Raw genomic sequence first — 15,440 nt, 5'->3', positions numbered from 1 at the left:
CACTGTCAATGACACTGACTCTACTCCAGCCACTTTAATAATGGGAATTGATGGGAAATGATGTAAATATATCACTAGCCACTTTAAACAATGCTACCTTATATAATGTTACTTACCCTACATTATTCATCTCATATGCATACGTAGATACTGTACGACTGCATCCTTATGTAATACATGTATCACTAGCCACTTTAACTATGCCACTTGGTTTACATACTCATCTCATATGTATACTGTACTCGATATCATCTACTGTATCTTGCCTATGCTGCTCTGTACCATCACTCATTCATATATCCTTATGTACATATTCTTTATCCCCTTACACTGTGTATAAGACAGTAGTTTTTTTTTTGAATTGTTAGTTAGATTACTTGTTCGTTATTACTGCATTGTCGGAACTAGAAGCACAAGCATTTCGCTACACTCGCATTAACATCTGCTAACCATGTGTATGTGACAAATAAAATTTGATTTGATTTGATTTGACATAGACACTCGCCCGCACACTCATGTAGACACACTTACAAAGACACTTACCCACACACTCTCACTCACGTAGACACACTTACCCACACACTCACACTTACATAGACACTCGCCCACACACTCACGTAGACACATTCACCCACACACTCACACTTACGTAGACACTCTCACCACCACGCAGGCACCCACTCACCACTTATGCTGCTGCTATGCTGTTTACTATTGTTATTATTATTAATGCTGTTACCAGTCACTTTCTCCTAATGGCTGCCTCCATATTTACATCTACCTCAATACTCCAGTATCCCTGCACACTGACCCTGTATATGGCTTCCTCTCATTTTTCTCGTGGTTTTTATATATTTGATTATTACCTATCCTATCCTTTTTTGTATTGAATACTGCACTGTTGGGTAGGGTGTGCAAGTTGTGCATTTCACTACTGTACATGTGACAAAATAAACTTGAACTTGATAGACACTGTGTATGTGGACAGGTTGCTATCAAGCCTGAAAAAAGTGAATTAACAGAATTTTATTACATTTTGTTCACCACACATCTATGTCCATCTGAACACATCCAGACATCCACAATCAAAACCCAGTAAACAATTATTTCAAAATCATTTCTGATCTTGTTGTGGTTCAAGTTTGCAATTTGTTAATACTATGAGTCCCTTTAGTGGCAATGAATATACCAGTAGTTCAAATATATTACGCGTTGTCATAACGTTAATGATTGTGATGCTTTTTGCTTTAACTTCTGTGAACATTGTGGTTAGATTCCATTATGATTCAATGTACCATGTTTATGGTTCACAATAGTAACCCAAATCTGACCAGAATCTGTCCCACAATAGATAGTGTGTGTATATACACACTATCATCTTGATCTGATGTGTGGTTAAATACACAGGTCTACAAGATTAAATATGCTATTTGGATGTTCTTTTAAAACACCTATTCGTTCTGAGACACATGCCATTCTCCGAATTCAGAATTCACGCCTTAAAGAAAAGACAAATATTTTTTTTGAAGGTGAACACCGTCATCAGAAACATTTTATTTTCCATTTCCTAAGTAGGTTGAGATGAAACACTAACAACCATAAACATGAATGAGTCAGCAATATTGTCACCCTGGTAATGTACATGGTTTTAGGCCAGTGTTCTGTGTCTCACCACTTCCTGTCTAGCCTACTGAGTAAAAGTTCTAACAAGGGAAGTTCACACTTCAGTTTCACTTGTTGTCTTACTACCCCTGTATGATTTTTACTTACTCACTTCAGAAGGTTTACTTTTACTCACTATAGAAGGCCTTTAAATATAACATTATAATGATAAAAGTAATTATTATTCAGTACTATTCCAAGGCATTTCTACATTGTAGAAGACAACACAAATCAACACAGTCCTTATTGCTAACAAGGTACATCTATAACATAAAATAATATACAAAAAATACTTTTTCAATCCGCTCACATCAATGCAAACTATTTATATCTACAGTAATAATCTGTCAATGAATTAGCCCGGTCATTTGAACAGGCAAAGTGCTAAACGGCCCAGCCAGGCCACCGTCACAGGCCCTAGCAGTATTAGTAACACTTTACTTAAAGTCTGTAGATATAATTCTTTATAAGTTGTTTTGAACATTTATGAACCTTTTATAATGTGTTATTATAAGGATTATTATAAACCTGGTCGTTCGAGCCCTGAATGCTGATTGTCTGAAAACCACAGGTATGACACAAAATTACTTGTTTACTGTTCTAATTATCTTAGTAACCAGTTTATAATAGCAATAAGGCACCTCAGGGGTTTGTGGTATATGGCCAATGTACCATGGCTAAGGGTGCTGTGTTATGCCTAAGAACAGCTCTTAGCCATGGTATTGGCCATATACCACATCCCCTCGGGCCTTATTGCGTAATTATATAATGTCATGTTTCTCAACTGACTCAAAATGGCTGTTATTTACTCAGGATCAATAGGAAACTACAATACACCATGTTAAGGGGGTCTTGCATGTTTAAGTTATGACAAGTCTTATAATGCACCATAATGCATTTTAATTACAGTCTTTAAGTAAGTGCTACCGCAGTGATGTCTACAGTGGCGTCCCGACATCCTCGGTGGAGTCTGCCTTCATATCAAAGACCAGACCGTTCCTATACATCAGCATGGTGACTTCACAGTCAATCTCTCCTTGGCTTGGATCGGCGGTTTCTAAACTTAACACCTGGCCCTTAAAATCAGTCAGTGGGTCACTGACTCCATCTGGTGTGCTGGAGTCTCCAAGGCTCTTCTCGTTCTCGTCTTCACACACCTCCAGGAGAGTGGCTTCCTCAGGGTTGGGATCTTGGCTGCTCTTGTCATGTAGCTGCAGCTCATGCACCTGTTCCTTAATCTCATACATGTCCTGTTGAGACCAAGTCATTCCAATTCAAGACCAAATCCGGATTTGAGATGCCCCAAGTTCACCAGAACTCTGGCTACACAGGTTCGAAGGGACTCGAACAGTCAGGCAAATGTCTCAATGATAACAGTATCAGTACATGCCTTGGACAAAGGTTCAAGTTAGTTACGCTTTACAAGTATAACGCACCAGTTAGGCATTATTTAAACGTAAGAAAGTTTACCTCATTCACATTCGTTTCTATACCAGCTGTTAAATACATTTTGGGGTGCAATATTGTTTGTTGAATGCATGGAAAGTTTGTGGCGACTGAGTGCAGAAGGCAGTTTCTCCTCAGATTGTGCTTTGTTTGCTCAGCAGGTGCTTTCCTCCCACCAATTCACATAGACATAAGCACCTCTATGGCTGTAGTCACTAACCCTACCTTTTATGGTTACAGTCTGACAGGGCTCGAGTCATTGCACCACTTTTTGCATCAATCGTGGCTATAGCATTACTCTATCATTTTAGATTTTATGTAAAAGAACAGAGCATGTCATGTGATAAGTGTCTACTTTAAATTCTGTTTTGTATCAATAATGTGATGCATATATTCTGACACTAGCACAGTCCAACCTTTTTTATATTTATGGAAAATGTGGAGTTCTGCACAGAAAAGTAAGAACACAATCCTAAATACGTAAATTGTTAATTGGATCTTACCTGAGTACTCGCTCGATAGTTCTTGGACTCTGCGACCATAGGATGTGGTATTGGTGGGAAGATCTTGCTTTTATGTCTGAGAATTAGAATAAAGGTAAAGATGCTGTTTAGTATGATGTGTGAAATCTTGTTGATGTTTTTATAAAATGAACAATATTCTTCCCGGGTAGACCAGGTTTTCTTGCTAGTCCTGAAGATGTGTTGTAAAAATATATATATCAGCTCACCTCTTGATGATAAATAAGCATATTGTTATTAATATTGCAATTAAAACAATTTTGCCAGCTATCTTCCAGCCTTATTGGAGAAGATAAAGAAGATAATTTTATTATTTTATGTTGGTGAGTTGTTAGTGTTAAGCATCTTGAATCTGTATGAACACATAATTCAGGCAGCATCCACATGTCAATCATTTGAATGGTAAAAATCGCGACTGAAATAAAATATAATCATAACATGAATGTATGTACTCTCTATTTCAAAATAGTTTGAATGTTTTGATTGTTCTCTGGTCTAGTATAGTCTGTGCCATTAAATATCATTCCTATCTTCTTGATTCATACCAGTAATGGACTTGTGTTGAGGCTTTGTCAAGATATGGATAGATATATTTCGTCCTGAGCCTGCAGCTGTTGCTCCAGCAAGATAGATATTGTATTCGGACTCAGGTGTCAGGTTTTGAATAAGGTACTCTGTTTTTGATGCTGAAATGTTGTGACACTCTGATAAGAGACAGAAATGTGATATTAATATTTATAAGTCAAAAGTTTGGACACACCTACACATTCAAGGGTTTTTATTTTTTTACTATTTTCTACATTGTAGAATAATAGTGAAGACATCAACTATGAAATAACACATATGGAATCATGTAGTAACCAAAAGTGTTATACAAATCAAAATATATTTTATATTTGAGATTATTCAAAGGAGCCACCCTTTCCTTTGATGACAGCTTTGCACACTCTTGGCATTCTTTCAACCAGCTTCATGAGGTAGCCCGCGCAAATGCATTTCAATTAACAGGTGTGCCTTGTTAAAAGTTAATTTGTGGAATTTCTTTCCTTCTTTATGCGTTTGAGACAATCAGTTGTGTTGTGACAAGGTAGTGTTGATATACAGAAGATAGCCCTATTTAGTAAAAGACCAAATCCATATTATGGCAAGAACAGGTCAAATAAGAAAAGAGAAATGACAGTCCATCATTATCTTAAGACATGGAGGTGAGTCAATTAGGAAAAGTTTGAACGTTTCTTCAAGTGCAGTCGCAAAAACCAACATCCGCTATGATGAAACTGTCTCTCATGAGGACCGTCACAGGAAAGGAAGACCCAGAGTTACCTCTGCTGCAGAGGACAAGTTCATTAGAGTTAACTGCACCTCAGATTGCAGCCTAAATAAATGTTTCACAGAGTTCAAGTAGCAGACACATCTCAACACCAACTGTTCAGAGGAGACTGTGTGAATCAGGCCTTCATGGTTGAATTGTTGCAAATAAACCACTTTTAAAGGACACCAATAAGAAGAAGAAGAGACTTTCTTGGGCCAAGGAACACGAGCCATAGACATTAGACCGGTGGAAATCTGTCCTTTGGTCTGATGAGTCCAAATTTGAGATTTTTGCTTCCAACCGCCGTGTCTTTGTGAGACGCAGAGTAGGTGAACGGACCTCCGCATGTGTGGTTCCCACCGTGAAGCATGGAGGAGGAGGTGTGATGGTGTGGGGGTGCTTTGCTGGTGACACTGTCAGTGATGTATTTATAATTCAAGGCACACTTAACCAGCATGGCTCCCACAGCAGTCTGCATCGATACGCCATCCCATCTGATTTACACTTAGTGGGACTATCATTTATTTTTCAACAGGACAATGACCCAACACACCTACAAGCTGTGTAAGAGCTGTTTGACAAAGAAGGAGAGTGATGGAGTTCTGCATCAGATGACCTGACCTCCACAATCACCAAACCTCAACCCAATTGAGATGGTTTGGGATGAGTTGGACCGCAGAGTGAAGGAAAAGCAGTCAACAAGTGCTCAGCATATGTGGGAACTCCTTCAAGAGCGTTGGAAAAGCATTCCAAGTGAAGCTGGTTGAGAGAATGCCAAGGGTGGCTAATTTGAACAGGGTGGCTAACACAGGGTGGCTAATTTGAATAATCTAAAATACAACATATATTTTTAATTGTTTAACTTTTGTTTACTACATGATTCCATGTGTGTTATTTCATAGTTTTGATGTCTTTCACTATTATTCTACAATGTAGAAAATAGTAAAAAATAAAGAGAACCTTGAATGAGTAGATATGTCCAAACTTTTGACTGGTGCTGTAAATACTATTTTAATTCATTCATTACACAATTACACATGTTCACCACAGAGCATTAACTCATCTAGTTAGGAGGATAACTTTACTTTTTATTTCAATGTGGGCCCCATTATTTTGGCTTCTTGTGTAGCTGACTTCGTAGTGTGTAAGGAAGCCTTGCTGGTCTTGCACAGGAATAGGTTTCCAATGCAGCACTGCAGAGTTGGTTACTACATTAACAGTGAAATTCTCAGGTGCCTTACTAGCTGCTGAAAAAAGATATTCCTGTTAAATACTGTATACAGTATTTTGTAGTAAAGAACTACATCATCTAGCATTGCTGTGACAGTCAGATTTTTTTTAGATGAACTTTGCTTACCACCCTCTTTTTTGTACATGAGATGCATTTCTGTTGTTTGTGGCTTTCCATCAGTTTGTTTGTGAACGAGGTAAAAGTAACGTACATAGTCGTCCATCTCTAAAAATCAAAACCAGACATTATCTTCAGTTCAAGAGAGAGACCAAGATATACAGTATATCACAGTAAGACGAACACAGACATTTCTTATTCTTAAGAAATATATACTTTTCGTGAAGTTCCCCTTACTTTGTCTGATAGATTTGAGTGTTTCCTCCACTGTTCCATTCATCATTTTTGATATATTCACTTTGGCTGGTTGTGTTTCTCCGTCTGTTAGCTTGTACCATTCCAGACAGGAATTTTTAAGGCGAGGGGTATAATTGCGTGGGATGAGTTTGTCATCAGGCCAAGCTAATTGGAAATGAAATAACAAAATGTTGATTTAAGGAATGAACATCATTGTGTAGAAATAAATGAAGCAAAAGCACAAACGAACACACACACAAACGAACACACATACTTACACTTCCTGGGATATGTAAGATGTTTTGCTGGGACAAGGATATGTGTCTGCGATGACTTTCCCACCTTATTAAAGGCAAAAATGTAACCACTGACAGCAGAGTAAGTCACATAAACACTAAACACAGTGGTAGTGATATTGGTGTGGTTCTTTCGCTTTAGTTGGCAAGGCCAAATATGGAGAGAGAGGTTGTAATTCACCTGTCCCACAGAGACTGGATAAGGTGGTGTCTGGAAGACACGGGTACAAATTAAGTTATGCAGCTGTTTAAAACACAATTTGAGCCTAATCGTAATCAGCAGGTTCTAGAATGTTGTTTAATTTTCAACGCTGTGTAACATTCTGTGACTTACACCCCAAGTCAGATTGAGGAGTCGGGTACCATTGTTAAAATCCTCCACTGTCCACTTAACCTCTGTGGGATTTTGGATTTCTGCAACAAAATTACAGTTACAACCAGAAATGGTAAGCCAGGAAAATGTCTCTATCTTGGGGCAGTCAATCAATTCAGAATTCAGACAATGTAGAAGATTAAAATGAAATTCATGAATTGAAGAACCGGACATTATTTCCAATCATCATCTACTATAGTAGGCCTATCTACAGTATATATGTAAGAACAGAATTGACTGATTTCAAATAGTATTGCACTTAAACCTGATGAGTTGGACTGTAGGCGGCTGCAGCGAGTGTTACAGTGAAATATCCATTGCTCACCAGTGGGAACGTCCAAGATTGGAGTCCAGTCGCTCCACAGGGGACGTTTGACATGCTTGGACTTTTGTCTGACCTGCAGTTGGTACATGTATTGGTTCTGGAGATTCTCCAGAGTGACCATGGCTGTACAGACAAACACAGGTTTACAGTCTCACTCTAGTGATAGTTTTGCACTGTTTCGATCACTCAGGCTGAATTTTATTCAGACCCAAACGAACATTACAATGTGTTGTCGCTCTACTGCATTTCGGATATGCCAGAAAGGGCTGCTTATTTCTCAAAAGAGCTTAGTGAAACTGAAAGTAGCCCACCTTGTTTGACCTCTGTTTCAGTTGTGTTCTAGACCAACAGAGAAAATGTAAAATTAATTAAGGCAAAAATACTAATCATCAGAAAATAAGAAAACAATGAATGGAAGCATTGTTGCAAGGAAAAGAAGAGATCTTACCCATATCCCGGAGGTTTTCTCTAATCTTCTGAACTTGACCTCTAATACAACATCTTCCGGCATGTGATTTTTCACTTCTGTGACAAAAGTGTCCTTTAAGAATTGTTTGCATTTTTTTACGGCTACATTTTTATTTGACTCATAGCCTCTTTTCTCTGGTGTTACTTGAAATGTAACACATCTCATCTGATATCTTATAAACTCTTGAATCTTGGAAAATGTTCACTTTGAGCATGGCTTTTATTACCTTCCTTGTTTACCCAGCTGAGGGTAAGATTACTTGAGGATCTTGACATAGACATATTTTGGGGCGCTTCATACTTAACTGCAGGGAAATAACAAAACGTTATACCTTAACAAGGATTACAATATGACTCTTGGGATTAAAATCATACCATGGTTATTCATGTGAAGTCCTTTGTGGATTCTTAATAATAATAGTACTTTTTAATTGGAAGATGCCTTTCAGGACACTCAATGACATCTTACATTAAAAGTAGGCCTACATAGAATCTAGTGCAGTACATCAAATCATAAAATCAAGTGCATCAATCAATAGTGCAATTAAAAGGACCAGATGAAACAGGACAGATCATGTAGGGCTACTGGAAAGACATGGCGGGTAGGAAAGTCAATCAGGCACCCAAGGCTATCTGGCCACCCTACCTGACACCCTTGACCCACTCCAATTTGCTTACCGCCCAAATAGGTCCACAGACGATGCAATCTCAACCACACTGCACACTGCCCTAACCCATCTGGACAAGAGGAATACCTATGTGAGAATGCTGTTCATCGACTACAGCTCGGCATTCAACACCATAGTACCCTCCAAGCTCGTCATCAAGCTCGAGACCCTGGGTCTCGACCCCGCCCTGTGCAACTGGGTACTGGACTTCCTGACGGGCCGCCCCCAGGTGGTGAGGGTAGGCAACAACATCTCCTCCCCGCTGATCCTCAACACTGGGGCCCCACAAGGGTGCGTTCTGAGCCCTCTCCTGTACTCCCTGTTCACCCACGACTGCGTGGCCATGCACGCCTCCAACTCAATCATCAAGTTTGCGGACGACACAACAGTGGTAGGCTTGATCACCAACAACGACGAGACGGCCTACAGGGAGGAGGTGAGGGCCCTCGGAGTGTGGTGTCAGGAAAATAACCTCACACTCAACGTCAACAAAACTAAGGAGATGATTGTGGACTTCAGGAAACAGCAGAGGGAACACCCCCATCCACATCGATGGAACAGTAGTGGAGAGGGTAGCAAGTTTTAAGTTCCTCGGCATACACATCACAGACAAACTGAATTGGTCCACTCACACAGACAGCATCGTGAGGAAGGCGCAGCAGCGCCTCTTCAACCTCAGGAGGCTGAAGAAATTCGGCTTGTCACCAAAAGCACTCACAAACTTCTACAGATGCACAATCGAGAGCATCCTGGCAGGCTGTATCACCGCCTGGTATGGCAACTGCACCGCCCTCAACCGTAAGGCTCTCCAGAGGGTAGTGAGGTCTGCACAACGCATCACCGGGGGCAAACTACCTGCCCTCCAGGACACCTACACCACCCGATGCTACAGGAAGGCCATAAAGATCATCAAGGACATCAACCACCCGAGCCACTGCCTGTTCACCCCGCTGCCATCCAGAAGGCGAGGTCAGTACAGGTGCATCAAAGCTGGGACCGAGAGACTGAAAAACAGCTTCTATCTCAAGGCCATCAGACTGTTAAACAGCCACCACTAACATTGAGTGGCTACTGCCAACACACTGTCAATGACACTGACTCTACTCCAGCCACTTTAATCATGGGAATTGATGGGAAATGATGTAAATATATCACTAGCCACTTTAAACAATGCTACCTTATATAATGTTACTTACCCTACATTGTTCATCTCATATGCATACGTTGATACTGTACTCTATATCATCGACTGCATCCTTATGTAATACATGTATCACTAGCCACTTTAACTATGCCACTTGGTTTACATACTTATCTCATATGTATATACTGTACTCGATATCATCTACTGTATCTTGCCTATGCTGCTCTGTACCATCACTCATTCATATATCCTTATGTACATATTCTTTATCCCCTTACACTGTGTATGACAGTAGTTTTTTTTGGAATTGTTAGTTAGATTACTTGCTCGTTATTACTGCATTGTCGGAACTAGAAGCACAAGCATTTCGCTACACTCGCATTAACATCTGCTAACCATGTGTATGTGACAAATAAAATTTGATTTGATTTGATTTGATTTGAAGATGTGTTTTGAGTTTAATGTTTTGACTGTCTGCATTTTGTATTACTTATCCTGTATTTTACATAGAAAAACAGAATCTTGTGAATAAAAAAAGTTTTTTTTACCACTTTCATTCAGTCGAACAGAGATATTGAGTGACTGGCAGCTCCAGTTGCCCATATAAGCAAGCACCCATAGATCCACGGGCACTTTTTCGAGCACTTTATCGTCATTCACAAAGATATAGCTCTGCTGATTTTTGCCCAATGATTTTTTTTTTTCCGTAGAATTGGAGCGTCTGAAAACATTAAGGATGACAGCAACATTTGGTACACACACACTAAACAGATATCAAATCAATCAAATGTATTAATAAAGCCTTTTTTTACATCAGCCAATTTCACAAAGTGCTATACAGAAACCCAGCCTAAAACCCCAAACAGCAAACAATGCAGATGTAGAAGCACGGTAGGTAGGAAAAACTCCCTAGAATGGCAGGAACCTAGGAAGAAACCAGGCTCTGAGGAGTGGCCAGTCCTCTTCTGGCTGTGCTGGGTGGAGATTATAACAGTACATGGCCAAGATGTTCAAACATTCATAGATGACCAGCAGGGTCAAATAAGAATGTATGCATTTCAGAAACAGAAAAGGATTAATAGTTTATTGATTGGGGATATACTACAGTTTATTGTGCCTTGTGCTTGAGGATTAACTGTCTTCACACTGTCAGCCTTGCTTTATCTACCAGTCCACATAACGTGTACACACACTCACATTTCACAACACTTGTTGTCATAGCATAAGTAACTAAGTCAGAGGTCTCTAACATACAGTGCATTCGGAAAGTATTCAGACCCCTATACTTTTTCCACGTTGTTACGCTACAGCCTTATTCTAAAATGGATTAAATTGTTATATTTCATCAATCTTTGCACAACACCCCATAATGACAAAGCAAAAACAGGTTTTTAGAAATTTATAAATAAAAAACAAAAATATCACTACTTTGTTGGAGCACCTTTGGCAGCGATTACAGCATCAAATCTTCTTGGGTATGATGCTACAAGCTTGGCACAACTGTATTTAGGGAGTTTCTCCCATTCTTCACTGCAGATACTCTCAAGCTTTGTCAGGTTGGATGGAGAGTGTCGCTTCACAGCTATGTTCAGGTATCTCCAGAGATGTTCAAGTCCTGGCTCTGGCTGGGCCACTCAAGGACATTCAGAGACTTGTCCCAAAGCCACTCCTACGTTGTCTTAGCTGTATGCTTAGGGTTGTTGTCCTGTTGGAAGGTGAACCTTCACCCCAGTCTGAGGTCATGAGCAGGTTTTCATCAAGGATCTCTCCGTTAATCTTTTCCTCAATCCTAACTAGTCTCCCAGACCCTGCCGCTGAAAAAAATCCCCACAGCATGATGCTGCCACCAACATGCTTCACCATGGGGATGGTGCTATGTTTCCTCCAGACTTGACACTTTGCATTCAGGTCAAAGAGTTCATTCTTGGTTTCATCAGACCAGAGAATCTTGTTTCTCATGGTCTGAGAGTCCATTAGGTGCCTTTTGGCAAACTCCAAGTAAGCAGTCATGTGCCTTTTACTGAGAAGTGGCTTCAGCCTGGCCACTCTACCATAAAGGCCTGATTAGTAGAGTGCTGCAGAGTTGTTCTTCTGGAAGGTTCCCATCTCCACAGAGGAACTCTGGAGCTCTGTCCGATTGACCATTGGGTTCTTGGTCAACTCCCTGACTAAGACTCTTCTCCCCAAATGTTCAGTTTTGCCGGGCGGCCAGCTCTAGGAAGAGTCTTGGTGGTTCCAAACTTCTTCCATTTAAGAATGATGGAGGCCACAAAATCCTGTATGGAGAATTCCTTCGACCTCATGGCTTGGCTTTTGCTCTGATATGCACTATCAACTGTGGGACCTTTATATAGACAGGTGTGTGCCTTCCCAAATCATGTCTAATCAATTGAATTTACCATAGGTGGACTCCAAGTTGTAGAAACATCTCAAGGATGATCAATGAAAACTGGATGCACCTGAGCTCAATTTCGAGTCTCATAGCAAAGGGTCTGAATACTTATGTAAATAAGGTTTCTGTTTTAAATTTTTTATAAATTTGCTAACATTTTTTAAATATTTTTTTAAAATTCACTTTGTCATCATAGGGTATTGTGTGTAGATTGGTGAGGACAAACATGATTTAATACATTTTCGAATAAGGCTGTAACGTAACAAAATGTGGAAAAAGTCAAGGGGTCTGAATATTTCTGAATGCACTGTAATAGCAAACTGGATCCTGCCAGGTTCATGGAGGCATACTAATAACACGCTGAGTTTGAGGTCTCTGTCTGTGTGACTTATGGAAAGTGCACAAACATGCATAGCTAACTTACTTGTAAAAAAGCTCATAGGTGGCATTTTGCATAGACCCAGACTTCGTCCATTCACATGTATAGGTGGTAGCTTTTTCAGTTTTCTTGTAGCATTGAGGACTAGAAAGATATTTACTAGTTGTCCCTTTATTAAGAAATGTAAAAAGAGTGTTTAAATGAAGAGAGAAATTATGAGTTGCTGTCCTTTTCAGTAGTATGTCTTCAACTTATTTGCTCTCACCAAAGAGGGTCGAGTTAAACTGAATATCCCCTCCATAATTATTGGGACAGTCAAGCATGTTTTGTTATTTTGGGGTCTGTATTTCAGCACTTTGTATTTGAAATTATACAATGACTGAGGTTAAAGTGCAGATTGTCAGCTTTAATTTGAGGGTATCTGGATTGATATTGTGTGAACCGTTTAGAAATTACAGAACTTTTTGGACATAGACCCCCAATAGAAATTAATGGTAAAAATAATCTGAAACACAACCAAAACAAACAGCAAATGCATCCAACAGGTTTGTAGAGTCAGACTATGTACAAAAAGTTCTGTAATTTCTTAACGGTTCACACGATATGGATGAAAATACCCTCAAATTAAAGCTGGCTGACTGCACTTTAACCTCAGTCATTGTTTGATTTCAAATCCAAACTTTTGAAGTAAAGACCCAAAAGAAGAAAAAATGCTCCACTGTCCCAATAATTATGGAGGGCACTGTATGTTATGAGTGGAATATGCTATTAATCACTATATTAGATGTTACTTTGCATAAGCATCCCCAAAGGAGTATTTCAAAAATGAGATAGAAATATAATTGTAACTATCAGTGTGAAATAAATTCTACACATATTTCATCTGTAGTTCTGTACAGATCATTTACAGTAGCAGCGCTGTCACAAGCTTACCAAAAGCTTCCGCATTGTCACACGTTGATCACAGTAAATGCATTTTAGCGTTCTCTTATGGTTTTGGCAGTATGACAAGGGTATCACTACAGAGATAAGCTGAAAATAACTGATGCTGAGCCAAGAGCCATTGAAAGCCGCTGAGTAGAGAGAAATGATAGTACCTTGAGCTATTACCATAGCAAGAACCAGAAACCCTGGCAGAAACCAGTGTTCCTTTGCCTCCATCACCTCAACAATCCCCTGAGGGAGTTAGCGTGTAAAGTGTCCAAAAAGGTGGTTATCCAGGGTTGATCCGTCTGCGTATAGCCAAGGAGACGTGGGTTTGCTGGACTGTTAACACTGTTCCATGCAGATGTCCTCAAACCTGTTTCAGTTACTCTTCTTGTAAATGAAACTGTGGGGAGAGAAATGTCAGCATACTCTTGTTTTTTGTCAGGTAGAAAGGCAGAGCAAGCAGCCTCTCAACCATAAACCACCGTGTTGGGGGAGGGGACTGTTCTGACTGTTGGGGGACTAAGGTGCCACATTGGCGTATAGTTACAGAGAGGATGTTGGCCACTGCGATCTCCTGGGGTGACCGAAAATAACATACACTTTCATATCAAAAGCATCACACATCACAGAGGTTAAGAAGCATTTCTTTACAATGGTTTGCTCAACCAATCTGAATGAAGCCACTTTGGGAGGTCCTTCTGGGAATCAGCTGAAGGTGAGGTCAATTTTGAGGCTAAAGATTGAAACTTTCCATAATCCAACCCTCTCTTACATCCTCAAATTGGATTCCCATTTTCAGTTTCCCTGAAATGAATGCATTTCTTTACCATTGCCTTATTCATGTCATACCTAAAAAAATGTACCTATTAAATGTGTGTTATATTTCCTTATGCAAATTGCCTTTCAAGAGGAACTCCACTCCAGGTCTATCGTAAGCTATGGTGCTCCTCACCAGAAGTATTACTTATTTTGTGCATTTTATCTGCTGTACAATGCTTTAGCCAACACAATAAAAAATGACAATTCACACAAATGTAAGATGTTACAGAAATTCATTCCCATCCTTCTACTTATTCGGAGCTAGCGGGATTGATTCTTGAATGGATGTAAAGCCAGTGTAATGTGATTGTTGGATGTTGCTGTGTCTTTGATACACTATGGTTCTCTAAACTTTGAGAACCATGGCTTGTAAATGTGTTAGAGTACATTGTTTGTATGTTATTTCAAGTTGTCTATATTGACGTCAATTACATTTCGGGGTCAAACAAAGCTAACTAGATAGCCAATGAGCTAGGCTTTACGGGAGTATCCGGAAACCCTGTATCTGTCGCATAATGTAGCTGCTAACCTTGTGTGACAGCATGCCTTTTCCTTTTGGACAAATATTACAAGAACATGGAGAGTTATGAAGTTATGAAAACTGGTTGTTTTGCAAATGTTGAACTTATAATATGACTACTAATACTGGAAAAGCTAAATCAAAGTCCAAGTATACAGATTTGACGATATTCTTGCAGAAAAATTTGATACGGATGCAAATGTCTCCTTGCCCAAATGTACCTGGGTGACTTCACACTAAATGTCATGTAGTTTGCTTATACTTCAAGTTATCCATCTGAAATGTTGCACTTACACTGCTGCCATCTTGTGGACACCATCGGAATTAGAACCAGTGATGGCTAGAACTGGGACCTTTCTGTTGCATTTCGAAGATGGTCGTAGAAAAAAGTGTTTTTTTTCAGTGTATTTTCTTCTACCAGATCTATTGTGTTATATTCTCCTACATTCAACACACATTTCCACAAACTTCACTGTTTTCTTTCAAATGGTACCATATCCTTGCTTCAGGACCTGAGCTACAGGCAGTTACAGTGCCTTGCGAAAGTATTCGGCCCCCTTGAACTTTGCGACCTTTTGCCACATTTCAGGCTTCAAACAT

At 39.7% G+C, this 15,440-nt stretch overlaps 1 protein-coding gene across 4 annotated transcripts; it reads right to left on the bottom strand.

Annotated features, from left to right (window-relative positions):
* Positions 1-1,169: 1,169 nt before the first annotated feature.
* On the bottom strand, positions 1,170-13,974 carry LOC112252134 (interleukin-6 receptor subunit beta). 4 transcript variants are annotated; one of them, XM_042323027.1, is made up of 17 exons: positions 13,669-13,968; positions 12,617-12,740; positions 10,349-10,521; positions 8,216-8,293; positions 7,969-8,045; positions 7,832-7,859; positions 7,521-7,643; positions 7,157-7,236; positions 7,004-7,033; positions 6,805-6,868; positions 6,527-6,691; positions 6,299-6,397; positions 6,027-6,188; positions 4,175-4,333; positions 3,839-3,908; positions 3,612-3,687; positions 1,170-2,912 (listed from the first exon to the last, which is right to left on the bottom strand). In XM_042323027.1, the coding sequence occupies exons 1-17, from the start codon at positions 13,730-13,732 to the stop codon at positions 2,601-2,603; spliced, it is 1,884 nt and encodes a 627-aa protein (XP_042178961.1). In that variant the 5' UTR covers positions 13,733-13,968; the 3' UTR covers positions 1,170-2,600. The 4 variants fall into 4 exon arrangements, with proteins under 4 accessions (XP_042178961.1, XP_042178960.1, XP_024278875.1 ...); XM_042323026.1 differs by having other exon boundaries at positions 6,027-6,185; positions 6,805-7,033; positions 13,669-13,970; XM_024423107.2 differs by having other exon boundaries at positions 6,805-7,033; positions 13,669-13,967.
* Positions 13,975-15,440: the final 1,466 nt, after the last annotated feature.

This window comes from Oncorhynchus tshawytscha, linkage group LG06 (genome assembly GCF_018296145.1).
Source record: "Oncorhynchus tshawytscha isolate Ot180627B linkage group LG06, Otsh_v2.0, whole genome shotgun sequence".
NCBI lineage: Eukaryota > Metazoa > Chordata > Actinopteri > Salmoniformes > Salmonidae > Oncorhynchus > Oncorhynchus tshawytscha.
Note: the sequence above shows the minus strand (reverse complement) of the source record. Positions and strands in the feature narration are given on the sequence as shown.

Excerpts from the sequence above, each read along its gene's own strand:
- LOC112252134 (XM_024423107.2), bottom strand. The coding sequence starts at position 13,732 with ATGGAGGCAAAGGAACACTGGTTTCTGCCAGGGTTTCTGGTTCTTGCT. Across the intron at positions 12,741-13,668 it reads TGCTATGGTAATAGCTCAAG|GGACAACTAGTAAATATCTT; the intron begins GTACTATCATTT and ends TTCTTAATAAAG. Across the intron at positions 7,860-7,968 it reads AGAAAACCTCCGGGATATGG|AACACAACTGAAACAGAGGT; the intron begins GTAAGATCTCTT and ends CTGTTGGTCTAG.